General features: G+C 36.6%; 1 protein-coding gene across 1 annotated transcript in view; it reads left to right on the top strand.

The window, feature by feature from the left end:
- Positions 1-24,652, top strand: part of NYAP2 (neuronal tyrosine-phosphorylated phosphoinositide-3-kinase adaptor 2) — a 235,009-nt gene that overhangs the window by 149,763 nt on the left and 60,594 nt on the right. The window contains exon 4 of the mRNA XM_008055093.2: positions 18,592-19,686. Within this exon, the coding sequence (XP_008053284.1) occupies positions 18,592-19,686 (1,095 nt within the window). The remainder of the gene's footprint in view (positions 1-18,591; positions 19,687-24,652) is intronic.

Raw genomic sequence — 24,652 nt, 5'->3', positions numbered from 1 at the left:
CTGTCTCTGGAAAACTTCTGGACCTAACTGGAACTTAGACAAAAAATTAGAATGTTAAGAAAAAGCTCACTAAAAATCTGGAAAACAGAGTGGGACAGGAGCGAGTGGGAGCAGCAATTTGGATCCACTGATGCTTTTCCTACTTGTTTTGTCAGTTGTGAGTCTCACTTGCTATTAAATAGTTAGAAATTATATGTGTTTTGTTTCCCCTTTAAATGGTAAATTTGCTGAGGGGAAGAACAGTCTCTGCTATTGCTTTGTGTGGGTGTATGACAAATGATACACGAATGAGGAAAAACAATTCTTCCCAAAGGAACCTGTTCACAGAAATACACAGAAACATTCTAGACATCCAGGGCACGTGGCTTCCTGTTCATTCTAAGGGCATTTACTGTATGTGTTCATTGCCTCAATTATCTCCATGACTTAGGAATTTCTGTTATTGTTTTAAGTGGCTTGCTGGGGTATGCCCTTGAAAGCTTTTATTCCCTGGTCTAAGTGCTGTGTATTTTAGGGTGATTGCAGAAGAATTTTAGGACAGCGTAGATAGCAAAGGATTTGTATCTCCAAGGTAACACCAAAATTCCTATTGACTGAGAACAGGTTGTCTTCCCTGTTTGAGTTTTTTGTGCTGTTTGAGAAGCATTGTAAGGACAAATTTGCTAAGAACGTTCAGAGTCTGGGAAATGGAAGAGACTCTTCCCAATTACCTTGTGTACTTGTACTGTATGGTTTGTACCTGCTGAGCAACCCAGGAAACCACCCTGTGTTCCCGTTAAGGTAAACATCCAGCCGGGCTCGGTGGCTCAGGCTGTAATCCCGCCCCTTGGGGAGGCTGAAGTGAGTGAATTGCCTGTGCCCGCGGGTTGGCAACCCGCCTGGGCAGCAAGACCTCATCTCTACAGTAAATCTAAAAATCAGTTGGGCGTAGTAGTGCATGCCTGTAATTCCGGCTACTTGGAAGACTGAGGCAGAAGGATCGTCAGAGCCCAGCAGGTCGAGGCTGCGGTGACCGGGAGCAGCCACTGCATTCCAGTCTGGGTAACAGAGTGAGACTCTAACTCAAAAAAAAAAAAAAAAAAAAGATAAACTTCCTCTCGTGTTGTATCTCTCTACCTGTACACTTCCAGCACCACACTATTTTGTAATTGCTTTGTGCCTAAATTGTCATTCGTAGCTTGGGTATACTTTGATTGGATTTTTTTCTTCATTTTAATTGAGACAAGCCTTTGCAACTTCTCCTATGACAATTTATTTTTTCTATATTGATGAGCTATCTGATGATGAGACAGGTCTACCCACTTATTCACTTCTTTGCAAAATATTTCTGAAATAAAATTAATAAGGGATGTTTAGAAGGAATGAACTGTGTAAGTATTTACATCTTTTATTTGTAACTTTGCAAAAGATTCTAATTTTATTCTAACACAGGTACTATGCTAAGAGTTGGGTCTTCAGATGTAAGAAAAACAGACACAATCATCCTACCTAAAGGAAGAGAAGGACATTAAACAAATAGTAACACAAATAAGCATGTACCCAGACATGGTGGCAAAACAAAGGGAGGGTTCCAGGGAAGATTATTCTTAGATTGATTTTCCAGGGAAATCCCTGGAGTGAATATTTAACTAAGATCCAAAGGTTAAGAAAGAAGGGAGGCAGAGGAGTGAAGGGTGCTAGAAAAGGCATTATAGGTGTAGGGAGCATTTGGCAAGAAAGTCCTGAATGGGGGAATCACTTTTTTGGACTGAATCACTGAAAGAGAAGCTTCTGGCTGCAGGGAGTTATTAAAGGGGTGAGCATTGTGAGATGTGACCAGAGAGATGGGTTCCATGTCATGAAAGATGCTCGTTTTTCTAATAACTATGAGAAGGCATTGCCTGGTTTTGAGCAGTGGTGAAAGAGTGAATTTGTAACATGGTCAGAATTAATTGATTATGGTATTTAACAACTTTATATGTGAAGAATTTTTATTTATAAATGATCACAAAGTGAGGCATTTTTTGGTATACAAGAGAGAGGGAAACAAAGAGAGACACACACAAACACATACATACGTATATATACACATACACACGTGTATGCACATATACTTACACATTTAAATTTGAACTTGAAAATATACTTTCAGATAGACTTAGGGCCATTTCTCTAAATTCCCATTATTATTACTCAACATGTCTATGAATTGAACTTTAATTTTTAGTTTAATATTCTAATCTGATGTTAAGTTAGATGCTTATGTCATGACTTGCAATAGGAAAACTTTCACAGGAATCAACCTGAGGATAATAATAATCTGATAATAATATACACTGGAAGACCTGTAATATCCCTCCTTTCTTAAATTTTAGGCTCAGGATTCATGTCAGCCTGATGACATTTATTTGTAGTTGTCATAATGACTTGGATAATAAAAGCTAGATTCTTAAATAGCCCCATGATAGCACCCAAAAAAAACAGGCTGAGGTCTCCAGGAATGTTGCTTCAGCATGGACTGCCTGTTCCCAGTCCTATCTCTGAGATATTACTTTTCTCTGAAATTACTGTGGATTAAACATAACTGCCAAATAATATGAGAAAGAAAAGAGAAAAATTGATCTAAAACCTTGGGTTTAAAAGTCAAGGCTTAGACTTTTCCATCGTCCAGTGCTAATTCAGTCTGTGTTGTGCCTGCAGTAACACAACAGTTTTCATGCCTTCCTTTGACCTTCCTTAGAGTATAAGGGAGTTGAAAGAGGAGCATTTTAATTTCTCAGTTAATTTTTCTGGACTTTCTTCTTTGATAAATAAAATATTTAACCTGTCTTAATTTTTCCACACTGATAATGTTGAGCTCAGATCCAAAAAAACACCAGTGTCTGATCTCCATGATCAATGAGGCTCTGACTCGGATCAATCTACTCTGTCCTAGATAGAATTATTTTTCTTATCTGAATATAAAGATAAATAGAACTTACACAAAAGATCTACTATAGAAAAGAAGTACTATGTCATTGGGGCTAAATAAAAAGTATACACAAACAAAAGAAAATCCTTTTCCTTTTCCAACCCAACATTTCAAGAATAGAGGTAAATTACACAGGGGTAATGAAATATCTATAACATTCAAAGTTGAATTGCATAGGTATATAAAAAAACTACATGTTTATTATATGTATGTCCTCACTACGGGCCATCTTACTTTTCAGAAATATCCTCTTTCTCTCTTTTTTATTAACAATCTAGTCACACTTTTCCTAAATTTGAGAATCACAGAAAATAACCCGTATTTCACAAAACTTAAGAGGTATACCTGTGGTTTGGAAAAAAGTAGTTTGAATAAATGTTGTTAATCTGTTGAATTTTTTTTTGCATTGCCATACATATATTGTGATTTACAACCTTTATTTTCTCCACTGACTTGATTTTAATTGATTTTTTAATTAAAATTTATCAAGAAAAATCATCTTAAAACTAAAATTAAGCTGATAACAAAACTAAGAATGTCAATGCTCAAATAATGGTGTCCAGAAAATTTCAATGCCTCTATATTTTTAAAAGAAAATTAACATTTTTTCAATGTAAATCTAATTCTATTACATGGGCATACATGAGATGTAAGCCTCATACACACAGATGCTGACATATTGATCCCATAGTTCAATGGACATAAAATCTGTATTTATTTGGGTAATCACTCATTTTACAATTTCCCAGAGCTGGTAGGCTTTTTGGTATTGTCACCATTAATTTTTATAGCTCTGTGACAAATAAATGTGAAGTATGTGTGAAAGCATATGCTCTCATATCTTTCAGTGTAGTCAGATAGATTTTTCTATGTTTAGCAATAATAATTGATAATGACATTGGATTTACTGTTTAAGCCCTTCCTATGTTCCAAGCAGCATGCTAAACATTTCAGGTATAGTGTCTTCTTATATTCTCACAACATTCTGTGAATAAGTATCATTATATTCATTTAGCAGTTGAGCTCAACAAGGTTTAACAAAGTTAGAGATGACTTTTTCAAGATTATGAGGGGGGGACCCCGCAAAATAAAATTAGTTTTGAAGGATAGGCCTCTTGTATAGTATAGATTTCCCCTGCTAAGTAAGTGTTCTAGGAACCCATCGGCATCAATTTACCAGCTAGCATTGTGGAAGGCTGCATTCAACTTCAATGAATTTTCTTTCCTTTCTTTTTTTCTTTGAGATTCTTTCAACACGTTTGCCTATTTCATGATGAGTGATTTACAATCACACCTACCCACACTGCACTGAGTGTTCAGCAATTTTGGACCAAAAACAGCATGAGCCTTTGCCCTATCCTTCCTATTCACTTGATTTCGCCCCAAGCAACAATTTTTTTTGTTAATGTTTCCCTGCTGAAAAAATTCCTCAATGGGAAACATTTTGCCATTGTAGAAGAGGTGAAACAAAAAACAACAGAAGCACTAAAAGGCATCAAAACTGATGAGCTCAAAAACTATCTTAAGCAGTGGAAAAAGTGTCTCAGGTGTATTGCATCAAAGGGAGAGTACTCTGAAGGTGACTGAAGTTTAACCATGTAAGAATAGATACACAATTTTTTATAAAGAAATTTTGGGTTATTTGGGTCCTCCCTCTTATATAATTACTAAATTGGGATTATAGTTCAGGCTATTCTGACTCACAGAAAAGTATTGCTTTAAAAACGATTAAGATGTCCTTAACTATATATTTGTAAAACAAATATGTGCCATTATGTATAGAGGCAAATTATTCTTTGACAGCATGGTACTTGCATTCAAAGCCAGTTTCTGGACAAGTAATGACATTTCTCTATAAATAATTTCAATGTCTGTAAAATGGAGTTTATAACACATCTACCTCATAGGGTTGCTTGGAGGATTACATGAAACAGTCCCCTAAATGCACATTGCCAGATACAAATAAAACGTTTGATAAATTATAGTTATTATTATATATTATCATTATTACTATTATTATTGTAATATTTTATTTATTGTAATTATTGTATTATTATTGTAGTTATGGTTCCATTAAAGGAGATGTTAGCACACATCAGCACAACTTCAGTGAGACTGAGTGAAGTGTTTTAGGGCTCGGTAATTCCATGCTGCTTCCTTTGTGATCTCAGATACTTAAAAAGATCACAAACATTTCTATCTTTATATCACAACCAGGACAGACTTACAAAGGATAATCCTCAGTAGACCATGTCTATGAAACTGCAGGGATTCAGCTTCTATAGAGTTGACTGCCCCAGGGACAAGAGAAATGTTCTAATCGTTAATCGCATTTTTCTCCCAACTTATTTTTCCTTAACATAATATCCTCCTGGGTTGAATCCAAATTAACTGAGTTTCTATTGGGTTTTCAGCATTATGCATTTTCCAGGGACACTTTTATGTTGTTATATTCTTTCCCCTTACGACTTAGGATATAAATTTATTTGGTAACTTCCTTTCACTGCAGGTAGAGATGCTGCACGTGATAGCTACTGCTAACTTGTAAAGAAAATTAGCTGATGGTTTCAAAATATTTGGGCAGAGTGAGGAAATAGTTAAAAATCAGTGGTTTAATAACTCAGTTCTCTCCAAGTTTTAAGCAAGTGTATTGTTTTCCCTCTCCTGAACTTTCTAGTATTTGATTGATCACTGAGTGGAGATGTTTGATATGTAGAAATAAAATCAGTCAGAGAGCTCTTTATTTGAAGAACCTATAGTAGCGTGTGTGTATGTGTGTGTGCGTGTGTGTGTGTGTGTTTGTGTGAAGTCATGCATTGCTTAGTTGTGAGGGTACTTTCTGAGAAATATGTCATTAGGTAATTTTTTTCATTGTGAAAACTGCATACAGTGTAGTTACACAAACCTAGACAGTATGGCTTACTACAGACCTCGGCTATGTGGTATAGCCTATTGTTCCTAGACAACAAACCTGTGCAACATGTTATTGTACTGAACACTGTGGGCAATTGTAACGCAACAGTAAGCATTCACGTATCTAAACATAGAAAAGGTATAGTAAAAAATATAGTATCATAATCTTATGGGACCACTATTGTATATGAAATATTTACTTAACCAAAACATCATTGTGTGGTGCATGATGATAGATTGATAGATAGATAGAGCTTTATTTAATTTATTTTCCTAAATAAATATGTTTAAGACTAAATACTCCTAAAAACTCTAGGGTGATACATTTCCATTAAAAAAATTGAATATAGAGGGAAGAAGGAAGAAAATTTAGGGCGACATATGGCAAAGGGAAAACTTTAAATCATTACACATTCTTAGTTTATTGTCCAGTGGCCAATTATTTATAGTAATTATTGATTGCCTGTTGGGAGTAAGTCCCAGTGCTTAAGATTGTTGGAGCTTCAAAAGGATGAATCAATTCTGCCTTCAAAACGGTTGTAGCCTTTAGGAGACAGAAGCCAATAACCAAATGCAGGGTAGAAATGAGGAAGTTCACAAGAAAGAAATAAGTTAACACCAAATTTTAAAATGGAGGAGGTAATAATATTTAAGTTGAGCCTTAAAGGGTGGGCATGGTGGTAGAAGAACAGAAAAAATGTCTGAGCAAATTCTGAACACATACATATCTAAGGAGTGTGGAGAATAGTGTTAGTTTGGTTTGGCCTGAGTAAAGGGTATATAAAGAATGCCAAGGGGAAAACAAAGATGAAAATTATTTTTGGTTATGATTGGAGGTCTGGCATGGTATTAAAGGAGAAAAATCATACTGGCTGTGGTATTCATCATGGTAGTTCTTTACTACTTCAGAGACCCCAGCATGGCATTGCTTTCACACATGGAAGGATGAGAGTTATACAAGAGTTTTAGGGTATTTTTATTTCCTACATCACAGGCTGGTGAAATTGTTTCAATTGGCCTTGCTATATTAAGTTTTTTTATTATTAGAAAGTTTATGCCAGAAAATGGTCTGAGATAATAGTTACAAAGTCGCTAAACCTTAAGTTTTATATACTGCAGGATCTAACTTGTGATATCCCTCTGCTCTGTGTCTTCATGCCTTTCTTTGACTTTTCTTTAGAGTAAAAAGGAACTGAAAGAGAAGCATCTTAATTTCTCAGTTAATGTTTCTGGTCTTTCTTTTGGCAAGAAAAATACTTATCCTGCCTCAATTTATCCACATGGATAATGATGAGCATTTCTTCATTGATCAGTCTCACATCCACTCCTTTATTTCTTTTGCCACTGTTACTTCTCTTCATTGGTCCCATCATCTTTCTTCTTAAATCAAATAATGTCTGAGGGAAAGACAAGTTATAGGGTTGCTTATGACTTTTTAAAGTCATTGGAGAATACCCCAAATCCTGAATGCTGACTCTAAGAATGTTAAAGGTCTATAACTCACTTAATAATGAACATCAAGTATTTTCCAAGAACTACTAGCATTCTAGTCTCTGTACCCCAATAATTTAGCAAAGGTCACTACAGACAATAAACCACTATTCTCTTGGAAATTACCTACACAGTCACCTATAAGTTCACAAAGACCAACTGAGAAGAAAGTAAGAGTGATATATGCAACATTGATAAGTGTTGATAGGGTATTCATAGAAGACTTTTTTGAAGAGGTGACATTTATGCTGAAATTTGAGTGACATGAAGAAGCCAGCTTATATAGGAGATATAGAGACTGAAAGGGAAGCTTTCTCCTTTATGCTTTGAAAGTTCCATGAAAGTCACCTGAAGAAAGGCAGATTAATAGGAGAAAAAGCATATAAAATTTATTTTAATGTGTGAAGCATAGCAAAATCACAGAGGAATGATTATCTAACAACCCAATGGGAGACAGATGTTTATATATTATTCTTCATAGAATAAGGAAAGATGAAAGAAATGTGGAAATTTGAGAGATTCTATATTATTTTTAGGGGGGAAATGAATGTACTTGGAGAACACACAGTGACTTGGGATAAAATCTATTGGATCCACCAAGTAGACAATGGCTGGTAAATTATTATCTTTGATATTCTGAATAGGACAGAAATAGAGACAATGAATAGCTTATAACGAAAGTCATTTCAGGAGTGTTGACAGAATCCAGTTCCTCTTTTTGTAATTTGAATTAAGTTAATAAAAACTCAGGGAAGGGCTTAGAGGAAATTGCTTTCTTTGACGGGTCTGGACTTTAGGCAGATAAGGGAATTTCAGAGAGCAACTTCATCCTGTGCTTTGGGAATGACAGAAGATTAAGAGACAAGAGGGATTCGAGGAGGTCAGAGAGATCTTCCAGTTGCTTCTTTTGGTCAGCATATCATAGCACCACATTTTGGGGTATTGCTTTCTAAGCCCCAACAGAAACACAAGAATTCTTGGGGGCAGGAATAAACATGATGTTTTAGAGAAATTGAAATATGAATAGATACATATTTTAAGGTCCTTCCTAGTGTCAGGCATTCTGCTAAGGGTTTTAAAGGAACCTAGTCATTGTCTCATTTGATTTCCATAATCAATTCTATAAATATCTCCTTATTATAGATGAAGAAACCAAGGTTAAAGAATGGTTTGAGATCACTATAGGATTGGAACTCAGATTTGTCTGATTACGAAGCATGTTCTGTCTGCATGTTACCATCTTCCTCTTGTCTTATGCTCTGTTTTCATGTCTATTAGGTAATAAAACCTAGTATTTAAGCATACCTTCCAATTGGGACCATTCTTGCAGGTTAGGTTCCTCACCCTAACAGATATATTGCCTCTGTTTCTTTTCTGTACCCCTACTAGATGTGTAAAAAACAGAATGTTAGTTAGAATCTAAGAGCTATTAGCATAGCTCAGAAAAAACACCTACAGCATGGTTGCCTTATTTTTGTTCTTAATGAGGACTGTGTCTAATGGGCATCCCATGTCTAAAACAGGAGGAGAGTGATTTGGAAACAAGATACTGGCTTGGGATGGAAATATCAAACTAGACACTTATAATAAATGCCGTGAACAGAGGACCCTGTCTTCTTGAGAATGCCGACTGCCTACTTAGATACACTGCCACAAAATTGTGCTATTCTGGTGAATTTGCTCTGATACAGGGTTGACCTCAATCTACACTCTCAGAAACTTAATCTCATCAGACTAGAGTAACTAAGATGTCATGGTAACCAAGCTCAAAAGAGGAAGGTTTATGAACCTAAAATTCTACTCTGCTAGTTTCTTATGAGAAATGTAAGCATAAAACATTGGTAATCAAAGCTATTAAAACATTTATAGTTGAATCTGAAGTTAGAAAGAGAATGACTCATATGAATTATGTATGTAGTGGCTTCAGGCTCTACTATCATGCTGAGTCCATCTCCACAACAGAGCTATAACAGAGAACCAGATACTGCTGTGAGGAGCCACCAAGCTTTGCTCTGTGAGTCTTTTGGTTTTGTATTCCCTGTGATTGGCAACCTCCACTCCAGTTGTTCTTCCTTTATACATGTTAATACTTTCACTCTGATTTCAATTTAGATTTTTGACCAGAAACTATGCCATCTCTTTGTATATCTCTACTCTGAATCATGCTGTGGTGATTTATAATACTCAAGGGCAAGCTTATTTTCTTAATTTCTTTATTCTGAAAGGATGTTTTCTGTATCCTCAGGGTAAAATATGTATCCTAGTTCTATGAAAATAACAATAGCATTTTTCTATGAGATACCCACATGCACAGGAAATTAATTTTGGAATTTTTTCAGTTATCTTTTGCTATGCAATAAACCAATTCAAAATGCTGTGGCTTAAAACAACAATGTGTTATTTCTTCTGTGCATTGACATGCTTATAAGAGTGGTTTCCATTTCCTATGTGACATTGATTGGGGCTTTTTACTTGTCTGTACTCAGATGGCACTCAGGATGGATTTGAAGGTTGAAGAATACTTCCTTCGTATATTTGGGCCACCTTCAATTCTTTCTCTTCTATGCAGGGGGAGGGACCCAAAAGGACTGAAATTATCTTTCAGAAGGCACACTTCTTGTAATACAAGCTCCCCCGCTAGGAAAGTGTTCAAGGAACCCATAAGCATCAGTGTACCAGCTAGCATTGTTGTGAGAGGTGAATTCAGCTTCAGTGCATTTGCCTATTTCAAAATGGGTGATTTACAAGTATATCTGCCCACAACACACTGAGAGTATTCAGCAGTTTTTGACCAAAACTGGCATGACACCCATGCCCCTCCCTCCATATTCACCTGATCTTGCCCCGAACGACTATTTTTGTTTCCCTGGATTTAAAGAGTCCTCAAAGGGAAACACTTTGCTGATATAGTAGAGATGAAACAAAAAATGGCAGAAGCACTAAAAGGCATCAAAATGGACGAGTTCAAAAACTATTTTGAGCAGTGGAAAAAGAGTCTCGATAGGTGTATTGCATTAAAGGGAGAGTACTTTGAAGGTGACTGAAGTTTAAACATGTAAGAATAGATATACAATTTTTTAAATAAATAAATTCCATTTTGTGGAGTCCCCCTCATATATGGCCAATTCACATAATTAGGTTGAACTTCATAGCATGTTTGTCTAATGGATAGGCTAACGGTCTTACACGATGGTTAGGCTTTCAAGATAGAAGAAGTAAAAGCTGCCAGTCCTCTTATGCCCAAGACTCAGAACACTACTTCTGTCATATTCTATTTGTCAAGGCAAGTTACAAAGATAGCCCTAATTTAGGAAGAGGGAGATATGGACTAACTATTGATAAGAGAAATGCATAAAAGAAGAGAAGGAATTGAAGTCTGTTGTCTTCAAAGACTACCTTCATAATTTGCTTTCTAGTCACAATATTTCCCTCTTAATCAAACGTTTCATTGCATTACAACATCAGCTTGAAAGTCAGGATTTCATCATCTACAGCATGTTCAAGTGCAGTGAGGCTCCTTGGATTGCAGGTTCTTGGGCACAGCTCCTTGGCGGCAGTTCCTCTTATGTAAAGGTTTTGAACTAAAAGTATAATGCATCTGCATTACACAAACCCAACTGTATGTTGTAGGAAACTACAATATACAGTCTCATTCAGAAAAGTAAGGGCTGGAGGCAGAGGAGGTACACAGAAGTCACTGGCCTATAGCGATTAAGAAGTTCAGTTAGACTCCTGTGGCCAGTTCTCTCGACTCTGAAGGCAGAAAATATGTGTTGATTAGGACTCAGCTCTGCTCCCTGATTCTGGTTATCTGTGGCTCGTAAATTTGCCCTGTGAAGTCTTGAATCTGCTCTCCAAGTCATCCTTTCTTGCCCATAATAAATGACCTGAACCTGTAGGCAAGTAGTTTTCTCAGCCGCTTCCAGCCTTTGAAAGTGTTTGTGCCCTAAATGTATTTAAATTAAATTATTGAACCATCTTTGTTTTTTTTAGTTGGAAAACCTCCTTTATAATTTTTGTGGGCTTTCTATGAATCAGATTGTACTCCATTTTGTTAGATGAAAGTCAGAACCACAAATTACCTTGAGACAGGCTTCTCTCTCCTTAAGGTTCATGGTCAGGGCATTGTGTCACATTTGTCAGATTCTTAAAAGCCCTGGATTCATTATCTTAAATCTTTCAGAGATCTCAACAGGGACTCTCATAGCCAAACCCTTAATTTGATTTTTAACCCAAGACCACATTTTATTGGCAGAGCTCTGGATTTGCTCTTTGCTCAGAAGTTCTTTTCTTGCACTGAAATACCCAGAGAAGTCTTCATGGCAAATACTGCACTGCAACAATTTCCTTTCCTTTCTGCTTGAACTAAGCAGCTCCTTCCTTTGTACCTTCTTGAGTCCTATATAATATGTGACTAAAACAACCCAGCTCATAGTTTCACATTCTTCAGGAACTTCCTTTTCCTTAGTCTGGTCCATAATTTCATTAGGTACATTTCGTATTTCCTGAATTACCATAAGCAACAGTCATGTCAATTTTTCCACAACCTATCACACCATTCTTCCTTCCTCCAGTCTCCAATAGCAATTTCTTCACTAGCTTTTCTGCCTCCCAACAGGGTTCCTACTGTCCTTCAGGCCTCTGTTGTCATGGAGTACCAAAGCCAATGCACAAGTTCTAGATTTTTGTTATAGTAATACCGTTTCTGATACCAATTACAGGTATGTATAATTACAAAACAAACTACCCTAAAATGGAAAGATAAAAAAGAAATAATCATAGTTACTCATAATTAGCTTGTCATTGAGTCAAAATGTCTGCTATCTTATCTAGGGTAGCTCAGAGAGCTAGGGGGCAACTGGGACAGATTTATTGGGGTCATATGGCTGAGGTTTCATTTTTGTTATTGATTCTGTCTCTTGGTGCTTTTCCTCATGGCTAACTCATGATTTCTCATAGAATGGTGATCTCTGATTAGTCAGACTTCTTATTTGGTGGATGGCTTCTTCTGGGCAGAAAGTGGAACTAGTCAGAATCAAGGATAGAAGAAATGGACTACACCTCTGATTGAATAAAAATGTATGTGTATATAGGGAGAAAAAGAATTGATGGAGCATCACTGGAGACTATCAATCAGATATTTTTCTGGTTTGGGATTTTTCACTTTTTTATCATAACCAATAAGAATTTTGTATGACCTACTTAAAAAATTAATATTGTGTCAAGAAATAACTATTACCTTTTTCACATGAAAGACAAGCATATTTTCTAGTCTATTCTAATTTATTTTTAATGCTAGTTACAGGCTCCAATCTTATTTTACACCTAATAGGTTGAGATGAATGATTCAAAGAACAGTGGTTCTGATTAAAGTCCCTTTTGTACTTATACAAAAGTGAGTATAAATAAAAATGTACTTCAAAGAAATCTGTCCAGTGTTATGCACCTTGACTGAGGCAGAGAAAGGATTAAAACCATGTTTAGTTTAAGCAAAGACCCTTTCAGTCCTAATCAATTTGATGACCATACTGTTGATCCTGTTTCATATCTTTGTGTGGTTCGACCAACATGTTGATCTGAGCTCTGTTTTTGTTGTCACTAGATCCAGGACTATAACACGGGTTTCACAACTCCAAACCCCATCCTTTTTATCTATTATTACACTTTCTTGTTCCTACTATAAACAGACCAAGGTCATTTGCAACTTCCATCTCTTAACAAACACTTTAACTTAAAAAAAAATTGTGCATAGTATTGTGGGGTTTGTGACCGTGAAAATAAAAATATCCTTCAAAAGAGTGAAATTGTTATTTGTGAAATACGACTTATTGTGAGCACAATTCTGCTGAAAGTGGGAAATGTGTCTCTCACCTTTCAAAATCACCTAGCTCCAGTATTGCACAGTGTGGACATTATTTTCCTCCAACGGATTCACATTTGCCAGTTTGAATTACCTATTTGAATATACCTCTGTAGGGAGATACATAAAGTGATACTTACACTATTATAACATGGGCTGAAAATACTTTTTGAAATGATACTATACGCCACATACAAAATAAGAAATTACATAGCTTTTCTCCCTCATTGCTTTTCTTTGTTTTAAAGGGTATGGAAGACTGAATTGAAAAGATGAGATTCTCTTAAATAGTGTGGTTGAAAGAAATTAATATTTTTTTCACTGGTAATAGATATGGAGTTTGGGCTAGATAATCTCTCAGAGCGCTTCAAGAATGCTGGGATTCGGTAGCCACAGAATCTTTCCAGGAAGGGGAATGCTGACCTGTGTTGTATTTCTTTTTTTAAACTCTTGGGTCAATAACAACTTCAGATAAGGAAGTGTGGTTTTACATTATACTTTTAAAAAAATTAAGAAAAAAGTATTCCTGAAAGATGGGTTGACAAAGAATGTAGAGAATTTCCGAAATTAACTGTGAAAGACAGATCATCTGGGCATGACTGATAACCATGCATAACCTTTGTGCTCAGATATCTCATTTCAAAAATGTCACTTTCTGCTTATTCAATGCTACTGTCATTATACTATTTTAAGCATTAAAATTTGTGTTCTGAAGCTGAACAAGACTTTGCTTCTATCTTTGGGCTTATTAGAAATAGGTTAAATGTATTCAAGTATGACAAAAATTACTTTTATATTATGGTTGAATTTGGTTAAACGTTGAAATTTACAATGTAGTTTTATTGTCTTTTATTAGCTACATCTTAGCATCTATGTGTGTAACTCAAGACTATTTTAAGTACCCTTTAAAGAAATGGAATTTTAAATAATTTTTTCTTTAATTTTTAATTTCCTAGAGTGAGGTTAAAATAAAATAAGTTATGGACAGTGTTACCTAACATTTCAGACTTTTCTTTATAGAGATCAACTTTTGAAACATCACATATGACAATAACAATTAAAATACATTTTCAGTGTTCTATAAATTATTTACTCAATACTTGCACGAAGTAAAATCAGAAGATACATGGAAAATAAAAGGGAAAAATAAATTCATTAGAAGAGAAATGGTTTCTTCCTCTGATTTTCCACAGAGAATCATAGTTTCACATTCTTCCAGAACTCTGCTTTGTTAGGTCCACAATTTCATTGAGTACATTTCATCACATGAGACTGCAAAGAGGAAGGGTATGGAATGGAAAGCAGATTTTTTTTTTAAGCCCACTCCCCCATACTGAATGAATGGATCTGTTTACCTCTTCCAATCATCTGGTGTAATTTACTTAACACTATTCTCTATCTTCATACTCTCATTTGGATCAACACTAAGGAGTAGTGCTGGGGGAATAATTGCTTGAATTATGTCAATCTGTCTGCATTAGATTTTCCTCACCAAGCAGGGAAAGGAAGAGGAAAGAAGCTTGCCCAGATAGTGAGGGAGTCTCTGGACAAGACTGACTGGATAATTACTTCAGCTTGTGGGCTAATGAAGCAAAGCAGTGTGGAGCAGGGAGTAAGTATACTGAGGCAAACAACAACAAACACAAACATCCAGAAAATGAATCAGATTTATATAGCATGTGCCTTATGCAAATTAGAGGTGGGAAAGTCAGATCATGATGAACCAGCACAACAGGCCATGTGGTGGAAGGGTGCTCCTGGCAGGAATCTGGGACAAGCAATTCTGAATGTACTTCGAATGTGCTGTCTGTGATATGCTTGCAGGAGGAGGTAGGAGGCAGAGGGCAGAAGAAATTTAAGGGGCTAAGAAAGAGTTGATTAAAATGGCAAAGCTAGTTAAAATAGTCCAGTGGCAGAGGATGAAATTAAAGTGGGTACTCATCATTCAACTGTAAGGAGTTTCTACATAGAACTCAGTTGATATACTGTTATCTTAGATAGCTAAGCTTTTTTTGCCATAACCAATTAAGTATGTGACTTAAACTACAGAATTTTATTTTCTTGAAGCTAGAAGTTCAAGGTCAAGGTGCTAGCATGGACAGTCTCAGGTGAGGGCTCTCTACTTGTCTTGTACTCTACTCCTTTTTCTCTGTGTTCCCATATGGCAGGAAGAGAGAGAGAGAAAGAGAAAGAGAGAGAGAGAGAGAGAGAGAGCTGGGGGAGACTTTCTGGTGTCTCAAGAGCTGGGGGAGACTTTCTGGCATCTCGTTTTATAATCACATATCACATCATTAGGGTCTCACCCTCATAACCCAATTTAAACCAAATTATCTCCCAAAGGATCTATTGCCAAATAGTATCACACTGGAGGTTAGGGCTTCAACATATGAATGTTTTATGGTGGTCCAATTCAGTCAATAGCAACTGTCAGCTCTGACCATCTCACAGTCACCATAAGTCATATATTACTTTTTGTTTATCTTGTCAGACAACATCTGCACTCGGTTTGTCATTGTAATTGTTCTTTCCAGGTAAACAGGTTGTCCAGACTGTTTCTTAAAGAATACTTGTTCTGCCTTCATTCTACATATATGTTCTGCAATACAAAATTATCTTCAATCATTTCATTGTTATAAAGGATAGAGTTATAAAAGGTCTTTATTTCTTTTTTTTTTTTCTGTTTCTTTTGGTAAACAAAATGAAGTGTCATTTGCTCACATTTTGGGTATATCCCAATTGTTAGTCTCGTCCATTCCAGAGGCCACCTTCTAATCTGTGTGGGAAAGAGATATTGTCTCCAATGTTGTTCATTTATGACTGCTTCCCTGAATGTAATACCACTACCAGATCTACCATTGACAGTCTCACTGTGTGAGACTCCTGCAGTATAGTGTCACTTCAATGCAGTGCCGCTACCTAGGTATAGGCTCGGAAGATGCTTGAATTCTTGTCCTGTTATTTATTTCCATAGTCTGTGTTGGAGTAATCAGACTTTAGCGAAGGGTCAGATAAAACAAAAGTGAGTGGTAATTTAAGAGAGAGAAAAATGAAATTCTTCTAAATATAATTGTTCATCTCATGAACATCCTTAATTCCTAGACTCAGGTTAATCCTCCATTCAGACTCCTCTCCTCAATGGAGTTCCTCAACTCCACACCATACAATCCTTAGAACCCAATATCTGTGGCAAATATTTTCTCAGAGCCTGAGTTACCTAGTCTAGAGTGAATCTCTGTAGTCGAGGGTGGCAGGAGACAAACTTCAGATTAGTCTGAATGGGCTTTCGTTCTTCCAAGTCCTGATTCTTTCCAAATTCTTCTAGTACTAAGTCAGCTTTGTGCATTGATTTATAAGTTACTCTATCAAGGCTCATATTTTTATATATAATCTGATGATTTACCAAGTCATGTGAAAATTAATATACCTGGTAGATTTCAAAACCAGTTAAATTTACAATAGCCACGTTGTGTGGTACAAGGTATTGATTGACTTGTGGCCCTCCTACAGAAAGATTAACTACATAGTTTTCACCCTAGTATGTCTCTAGGCTTTTCACTTTGAGCAGTAAAACAGTTCACTGCTATAGCCCGTTGGAGAATAACATCTAGTTTTTTCCAGTATGGGTTAAACCAGAAAGTCTAGATACATTAAGAACCTTCCAATAAAAAAGCTGTTAGGAGCTGGGCTCGGTGGCTCAGCCTGTAATCCCACGCCTTTGGGAGGCTGAAGTGAGTGGATTGCCTGAGCCCGTGGGTTCGAGACCCGCCTGGGCAGTGAGACCTCATCTCTACAATAAATCAAAAAATCAGTCGGGCGTGGTAGCGCATGCCTGTAATTCCAGCTACTTGGAAGGCTGAGGCGGAAGGATCGCTGGAGCCCAGCAGGTCGAGGCTGTGGTGGCCGGGAGCGGCCACTGCACTCCAGTCTGGGCGACAGAGTGAGACTCCAACTCAAAAACAAAAACAAAAACAAAAAGCTGTTAGGTTATTGTGAGTAAAATTATCATCGTGGGCACAGGGGAACAGAATATTTGAAATCGGGAATGACTTTAAAAAGTGAGATACATAGTCACTTCTAGCTGACCTGTAGACCATCCGTCTAACTTATCCTTAAGCATTTTTCTCTCTAGTAAGTTTTAGAAGAACTCCTGTATTGTAAGCTATGCTAGTTGAAAAAAATAAAGGATAATTCACATGTATCTTGGTTTGTGACTTGAGATTGCTCTCTTTAGGTTACAAATTATAGATAACCCTGTTATTTCTTCATAGTTGTACAACTTTAAGTTACACCGTCAACTTGCACTACATGCTACCATCTACTGTAAGAAACTACATTCTGCCACATTGCATCATAATGACAATCATTGTAAGCATATATCAACAAAAGGAGTTATTAACAAGACTCAAGTACCTTCCCTGCATGCTAAACAATTTATTGCAGTTACAGACATTTGCCAGCTTATTCTGCCCTACCGTATGGTGTCAGACGTTTATGTTCTCTCAAAAAAGGGGCTTCCAGCAGGCTGTGGAATGCATTGGTACACAGATCTGTTATAAGTTTCCAGAAGTTATTCTCGAAGCTTCCACATCATTCTCTGAGTCATTCTCTTTTAAAACTCTTGAAGGCATTCTGATGTGTCAGTGGAAAATATCTAATAAATTCATTCTGAGACAACATTTGGGATATCACTAGAGATCTTATGACCCAAAACAGACAAATACACCATAATCAACAATACCTGGAGATTTAGAGATTAACTTGTCTAGCCTCATAAGGTTTTCGCAACAATTTCCTCTGAAGTATTAGGCCCCTCTATATAGAAGTTATTTATTTGAACCAAGACAGAGATTAAGTTCAGCAGACTGGGAAATTTTTATCTTAAATGCAAGTGATATGTGATCATGTATAATAGTCACATCAGTAAAAGGGCTCAATCTCTTTGTTATTGTTGTGACCATTTGTGCTAACAGACTTTCTAGATTTTTTTTTTTTTTTTCCTCTTGAATTTCTTTCTCACTTTATTCTTACAGGTTAATTTTTACGAAATTTGTTATCATTTTTTACCAGCAAGTTCCATCCGAAAGCTTCTATTTAGAAATTCTAAGGCAGAGGGGTGAAGAGTCCTGGCTTTAATGCATTTATCAGTTATTGGATTATTAATATGTTTGAAGATAAGATTACTATCATCCTGTCATCAGGTTTTTCCAAGTATTGGAAACGTTGTAACTCTGGTTGATCTACAGTTTAAGCCTCAAACTGGGAATGAAGCAGACTACTCCACTAGCCAAAAGTTTATAGTAGTAAACCCAAATGCAAATCATTTTTTGAAAGCTTTCCTATCATACTTAACTATTTTACATTTCTCCCCTTCTTTTAGTGTCTGCCAAACCAAGACCCCACAGTGATGAATATTCCAAGAAGATTCCTCCTCCCAAACCAAAACGGAATCCAAATACTCAGCTTAGCACATCTTTTGATGAAACGTACATCAAAAAGCACGGGCCCCGAAGGACATCGCTCACGCGGGATTCCTCTCTGTCCCACGTCAGCAGCCCCGCGGGAGACCCTGAGGAAGAGGAACCCGTGTACATCGAGATGGTGGGGAACATTCTCAGAGACTTCAGGAAAGAGGATGACGACCAGAGTGAGGCCGTCTACGAGGAGATGAAATACCCCATCTTTGACGACTTAGGCCAAGATGCCAAATGTGACTTTGACCATCACAGTTGTTCTTCGCAGTGTGCTACTCCCACGGTGCCTGACTTGGACTTCGCCAAGTCCTCAGTGCCATGTACTCCTAAGGGTTTGCTTTGTGACATCCCCCCGCCCTTTCCCAACTTGCTTTCTCACAGACCCCCGCTGCTGGTGTTCCCTCCAGCCCCCGTGCATTGCTCCCCCAACTCTGACGAGTCTCCGCTCACCCCGCTGGAGGTCACAAAGCTTCCTGTGTTGGAAAACGTGTCTTACATGAAACAGCCAGCTGGAGCGTCGCCGTCCTCGCTGCCATCTCACTCCTCCGGCCACGTCAAACTGGAGAAAGACCAGGCCGGAGCCCTCGGACCTGCTTCTGCCACTGCAGTGCTCTCCTCGTCTCCTCCGCCCCCTTCCACTTTGTACCGAACCCAGTCTCCCCATGGCTACCCTAAAAGTCATTCCACCTCGCCCTCCCCTGTCAGCATGGGGAGGTCCCTGACGCCCCTGAGCCTCAAAAGGCCTCCCCCTTACGACGCTGTGCATTCAGGCAGCCTCTCAAGGAGCTCTCCATCAGTGCCTCACTCGACCCCCAGGCCGGTGTCGCAAGATGGCGCCAAGATGGTCAACGCTTCGGTGAGCACCTACGGCGGGGCTCAGAGCGGCTCTCGATCCAGGACTCCCACGAGTCCTTTGGAAGAACTGACCAGCCTCTTTACCTCGGGGCGGAGCCTGCTGCGGAAGTCGTCCAGCGGCCGGCGCTCCAAAGAACCCGCAGAGAGTAAGTGTGCAAATCCCGTTGCGAGTCAGAGAGCCTGGTGTGTGGCTTAAAACCAATCCGAAGGCCATGGTGTCCAGGGAAAGCCCAGCATACATGCATACACGATTTCTAGTCCTTTGAGTTGAAACCTCAGAATGCAGAATGAGTTATTTTACTTTTGCGTACAGTGTATTCTGAATGTGAATTGAAAGAATTAAAAATGGCAATCTGCGCAAAACAACATTTCTTATTAAAAAGAATAGTGATTTTAAAAAAAATAAAGTGTAAAATCTAAATTCTTGCAATGGGTCTGGAAAATCTCACAGAGTATAGCAGTTGCTATAGAACTTTTAGGTTAAAAACCTTAATTTTGAGGGTGGAGGGGTTAAATATTAAATGTAAAAATGTCTTTATTTTATATCTGACACTTCTTGAGAAAATCTGTATTTGAAAACTTTGTTGGAAAGAAAGTAATGTGAATAGGATTTAGGAACTTTTTTTTAACATAAGGATTTATTCTCTCTGCATACTTCATATTGTTATAGTCTTACTTTCACTGTAAACTAAAATAGAACCATGGTCGTCCTTTGAAAAGTCATGATAATTCACATCTTATTTCTCTGGCACTCTTCTTAGATTCCTATGTGACACCTAGAAAAATCAGTAAGGTGGTGATCATTATTTTACTCTGAATTTCAATGACCAGGAAATTTCTCTGTCTCAATAACTAACCCTTTTATGAGCAAAATCACTTTGCAAGTACACCATAAAGTCAAAAGAGATCCAGATTAGTTTTTTTCTGTGTCCATTTCACTACTTTCTTTTATTTAAAAGTACCTTAGACATCTAGACTGATAATTAATCATTTATATCTCAAATAATTCTACCACATGATTTCTTATTTATCTATTCATACAATCATACTGAAAACTTTCCTTAAAAAAAAAAAAAGACATCCTCAATACTTTTGATGATGAAGATGATAGTGGCATTCTTTAGATAATTAATATTCCTTGGTATTTATAAGCCACCAGTTCCTTTTTTTCTTTACTCAGAGATATTTATGAAAATATTAGGTACTTAAATAATTCTCCCTATAACATTTTATTGTTTAATTGAAACGCAATAATTTATAATATACTAGGCATGTCTGAAGTTGTATGCATACATACATACATAAAATTATTTTAGGAATTAAATTAAAAATTAGGAACAACCTGCTTCTAGAGCAATTGTTCTCAACTAGGGTGATTTTGTCCACAGAGATATTTGGCAATGTCTAGAGACAATACTGATTGTCACAACTGGGGGTGCTACTGGCAAATATTGGGTAGAAGCCAGGGATTCTGCTTAACAGCCTGCAATGCACAAAACAGCCCACCGCAAAAACAAAAAAAATTATCTGATTTACACTGCCAATAGAGTCAAGATTGGAAAATCAGGTCTAGATACTTTATTAAAATTTAAAGTTTCTTCCAGATGATTGATTTATTGATTTCGTTTTCATACAGATCAAGTAAGATATTTAGAAAAAAAGTAACAACTTTAAAAAATGTTTTTCCTTTAAATTACATTATGATCAGTATGAAATTAATAGAAGTTTCATCTTAGCATTGGTGAAACGATTGGATTTTTTCCCTACCTATCAGCTTCCTTGGAAAATCCTTAACAGCTCCAGCTGGCAGCTATGCCAATTAGCTAGAAAAAGTATATGTAAAAGAAATGATTAACTAATGAAGTTATTTCAAGAAAAATCCATCTGTTAGAATAAGCCTATGTGTTATATGTCACAGACTTCCACATAAGACTCCAAAAACGAGCTTCATGTGCTTCAAAAACAAAGCTTCTACATGACCAAATGATCCATGCTCTTTTTAGCTTTTAGGGAGCCAAGGATTAAATTCCTCTGCATGTGCTATTAAACACATATCGACTCTCCAGAGAAAGGGCATGCCTCTGAGTTAAGTTAGCCTCAATATTTGACTTTACATAAATAAAAGCGAGGAAAAACGCAGATAAATACAAATGAATAATCAAATTGCTATTTACTTATGACTATCTAGGAAAATAGACACTATGAGACGCTAACAAAGTCATAAGGGAATCTTTCTGTAATGCAGAAAGTAGAACCAAAATTGTTAATTGGAAGTTAAGCAATAATCTCTGTTGCAGTGCACTCAGTGATACAATTCTTCCTTTTACTCTTGCCAGATAAGATTGGTAGACACTTGTTGATACCTTAGAAATAGAGTCATGACATTCATGACACAATTTTTTGTTTTTGTTTTTTATACAGGAATTTTTTAAATTTCCAAAATAAAAATAAGACCCATATTTCTATCTTTCAAGCCCTTCTTGCTTTGCTGGAAAACTCAATTTTATTAATTGTATAATTCCAATCTAAAATAAATATAATCTTTGTTTTAATAAAGGAAAACTATGTTAAATAATATTTATACCATATACTCTTATTTTTAATAATCTAGAAAAAGCAAGCCTAATGTAAATTTCATGTCTTAAAGGCTTACAATTGTTGATGAGGATTGGTCAATAGGAAAAAAGTAAACTAAGACAAAAATGGTAGATTATGAATAAAATTCATTTCACAATTTCCTAAATATGGCCTTTGCTTTAATTGTTGTAGGAAGCATTTTTTTCCTAGTTGATGGGACAATGTAATGTGTACTATGATTAAATGAAGACAACTGAATCTCTGTAGCTCTAATATTCTTTAAAAATGTTATCATTATTATTAATATTTTTAAAATTTATGCAGAGACATGGATGATATAAGGCATGTAAGAAGTGATTAACACTTATTTGCATCCACATAAATAAGTAGACCAGGCAAAAATATGTTTTATAGTGAAATTTGGAGACTTACAGGATAATAAATTTCTACTTATCATTTTTATCTTTCACATATTCTTTTTAAAAATATACCTGTTATGATTTTGATTTGAATCTTCAGAACATGTAGGTCATTAATGAGTCATGCTGTTTGATTAAATTAGGTGCTATGAATCATATCAACTAATAGCCAGGACCAAATAAAAAGATAGAAAACCTTTTTTTTCCCTTAGTGAGAAATATTTTAAAAATAAAAGTTTGGCCTATATTTAATATAAATGAATACTTGTACATTTCTATTTTTAAAAAGTACAATACATAGTGAAGAACATAATTAAATGTTACAATTTATTCAATGCAAAGAATGACAGAAAAGCTATAAGTAGAGAAATGTAAATAAAAACTTCAGAAAAAAAATGAGAACATGAGCCGGGCTCGGTGGCTCAGCCTGTAATCCCGCGCCTTTGGGAGGCTGAGGTGAGTGGATTGCCTGAGCCCACCAGTTCGAGACCCGCCTGGGCAGCGAAGACCTCATCTCTACAATAAATCAAAAAATCAGCCGGGCGTGGTGGCGCATGCCTGTAATTCCGGCTACTTGGAAGGCTGAGGTGGAAGGATCGCCGGAGTCCAGCAGGTCGAGGCTGCAGTGGCCGGGAGCGGCCACTGCACTCCAGTCTGGGCGACAGAGTGAGACTCCAACTCAAAAAAAAAAAAAGAATGAGAACATGAAGCAGCAAAGGCAAGAGACTAACAAATAAATTAAGACACTAAGAAAGGTACAAAAAATGCACACATAGGGTCAGGGGGTATGTGAACAAATCCGGACACCAAGGCAAAAAGTGAACAGAAAGGTACACTTCAGAACATGAAAGAAGGCATGGGAACATAGTGGGGATGTGGAAGGAAAGAAGAAGGCAAAGATCCAGGTCCACTCATCTCCTGTTGTTGTTATTAAAATAAAAATGGAGGCTTGGTATTACCAAAATCTATATGATACGCAACAATATTTCACATTATTGGACATTCACAGGTTTTCCTGTTAAAATTTCATGTTTTAGCATTTGAAAAATATATAATACCTTTAGATTTCATGTAATATTTTTATAGTTCTGAATATAAATTATTCCTGTGGGACTGATGAAATACAGTTGAAAATCAGATGCCACTTTGATCTTTTGATTAACTTTCTTTAAGAAAAAAAAAGCTCACAGAGAAACTAAAACACGTATGAAAACAAACAAAATAAAACCAAAAAGCCTAGAAACACCCAACCCCCACCTCACACACATATGTATACATACATACCACTCTCTTTTTATGAAACATATGAGGTCTAGAGATGTCTAACATATTGGGCATTACTGGTGAAGAAACTGCTTCAACAAACTCTGATTTAATTTTTTAAATGATTTTTAAGTAAATAAAAATTAACTACAAAAGGTTATTTTTTAAATATTTAAAGAACAAAGAATGATTTGGGGAAAAAAATCTTTTAAAATAGAATTCTGTTTTTATGCATTGTTCTATTTTATGCAAAAAGAAAGGGTCTACTCTCTTACCCTAGCTATCATGATAATTAATGGTAACTGTTGTGATAGTGGTTATGTGCCTACTATGCGCTAATGCAAAGTGTCTAGCAAGGTGACCCAAATATGGGAACTTCACACAGAGGTGGCTATCATCGTTCTAGGTCATTGTAATAGCTGTGACAGGGTATTGACAGCTTATTACTCTGCTGGGATGTCCACAAGGGGCTATTTAAGGTTGTAGAAATGAATTGCCTTCTACTATTGTCATTTAAATCCACTCAAATTCTTGTGCCTGTTTCTTGTGATTTCTGTGCCTCCCTTTATTCCAGAGTTTTATATATATTGAATTCTTCTAGCAATACTCTGATTTCAGATAGTTTTACTGATGCATCTAGTCATTCCTCTCCTCTTTCACCTCTCCTCCTCTCTTTTTAATTTTTTCCTCATGGAATTATCATACCATTAATCAGTTGTGAATCAAGAAACCAGATACTCAAACTTGTCAGAGAAGCCTCTGAGCTAGTTAAAGTGTGTGACCTTCAGTGTAAGGAGTGTAGGACCTTCACTTCCAAGGCGTTTTTAACCTTATAGGTCTTGAATATTAGGCC

Source organism: Carlito syrichta, unplaced genomic scaffold, assembly GCF_000164805.1.
Source record: "Carlito syrichta isolate Samal-C Ts95f unplaced genomic scaffold, Tarsius_syrichta-2.0.1 Scaffold301668, whole genome shotgun sequence".
NCBI classification, from domain to species: Eukaryota; Metazoa; Chordata; class Mammalia; order Primates; family Tarsiidae; genus Carlito; species Carlito syrichta.
The sequence above is the reverse complement of the archived record's forward strand: the minus strand, read 5'-3'. Positions and strand labels throughout refer to the sequence as shown.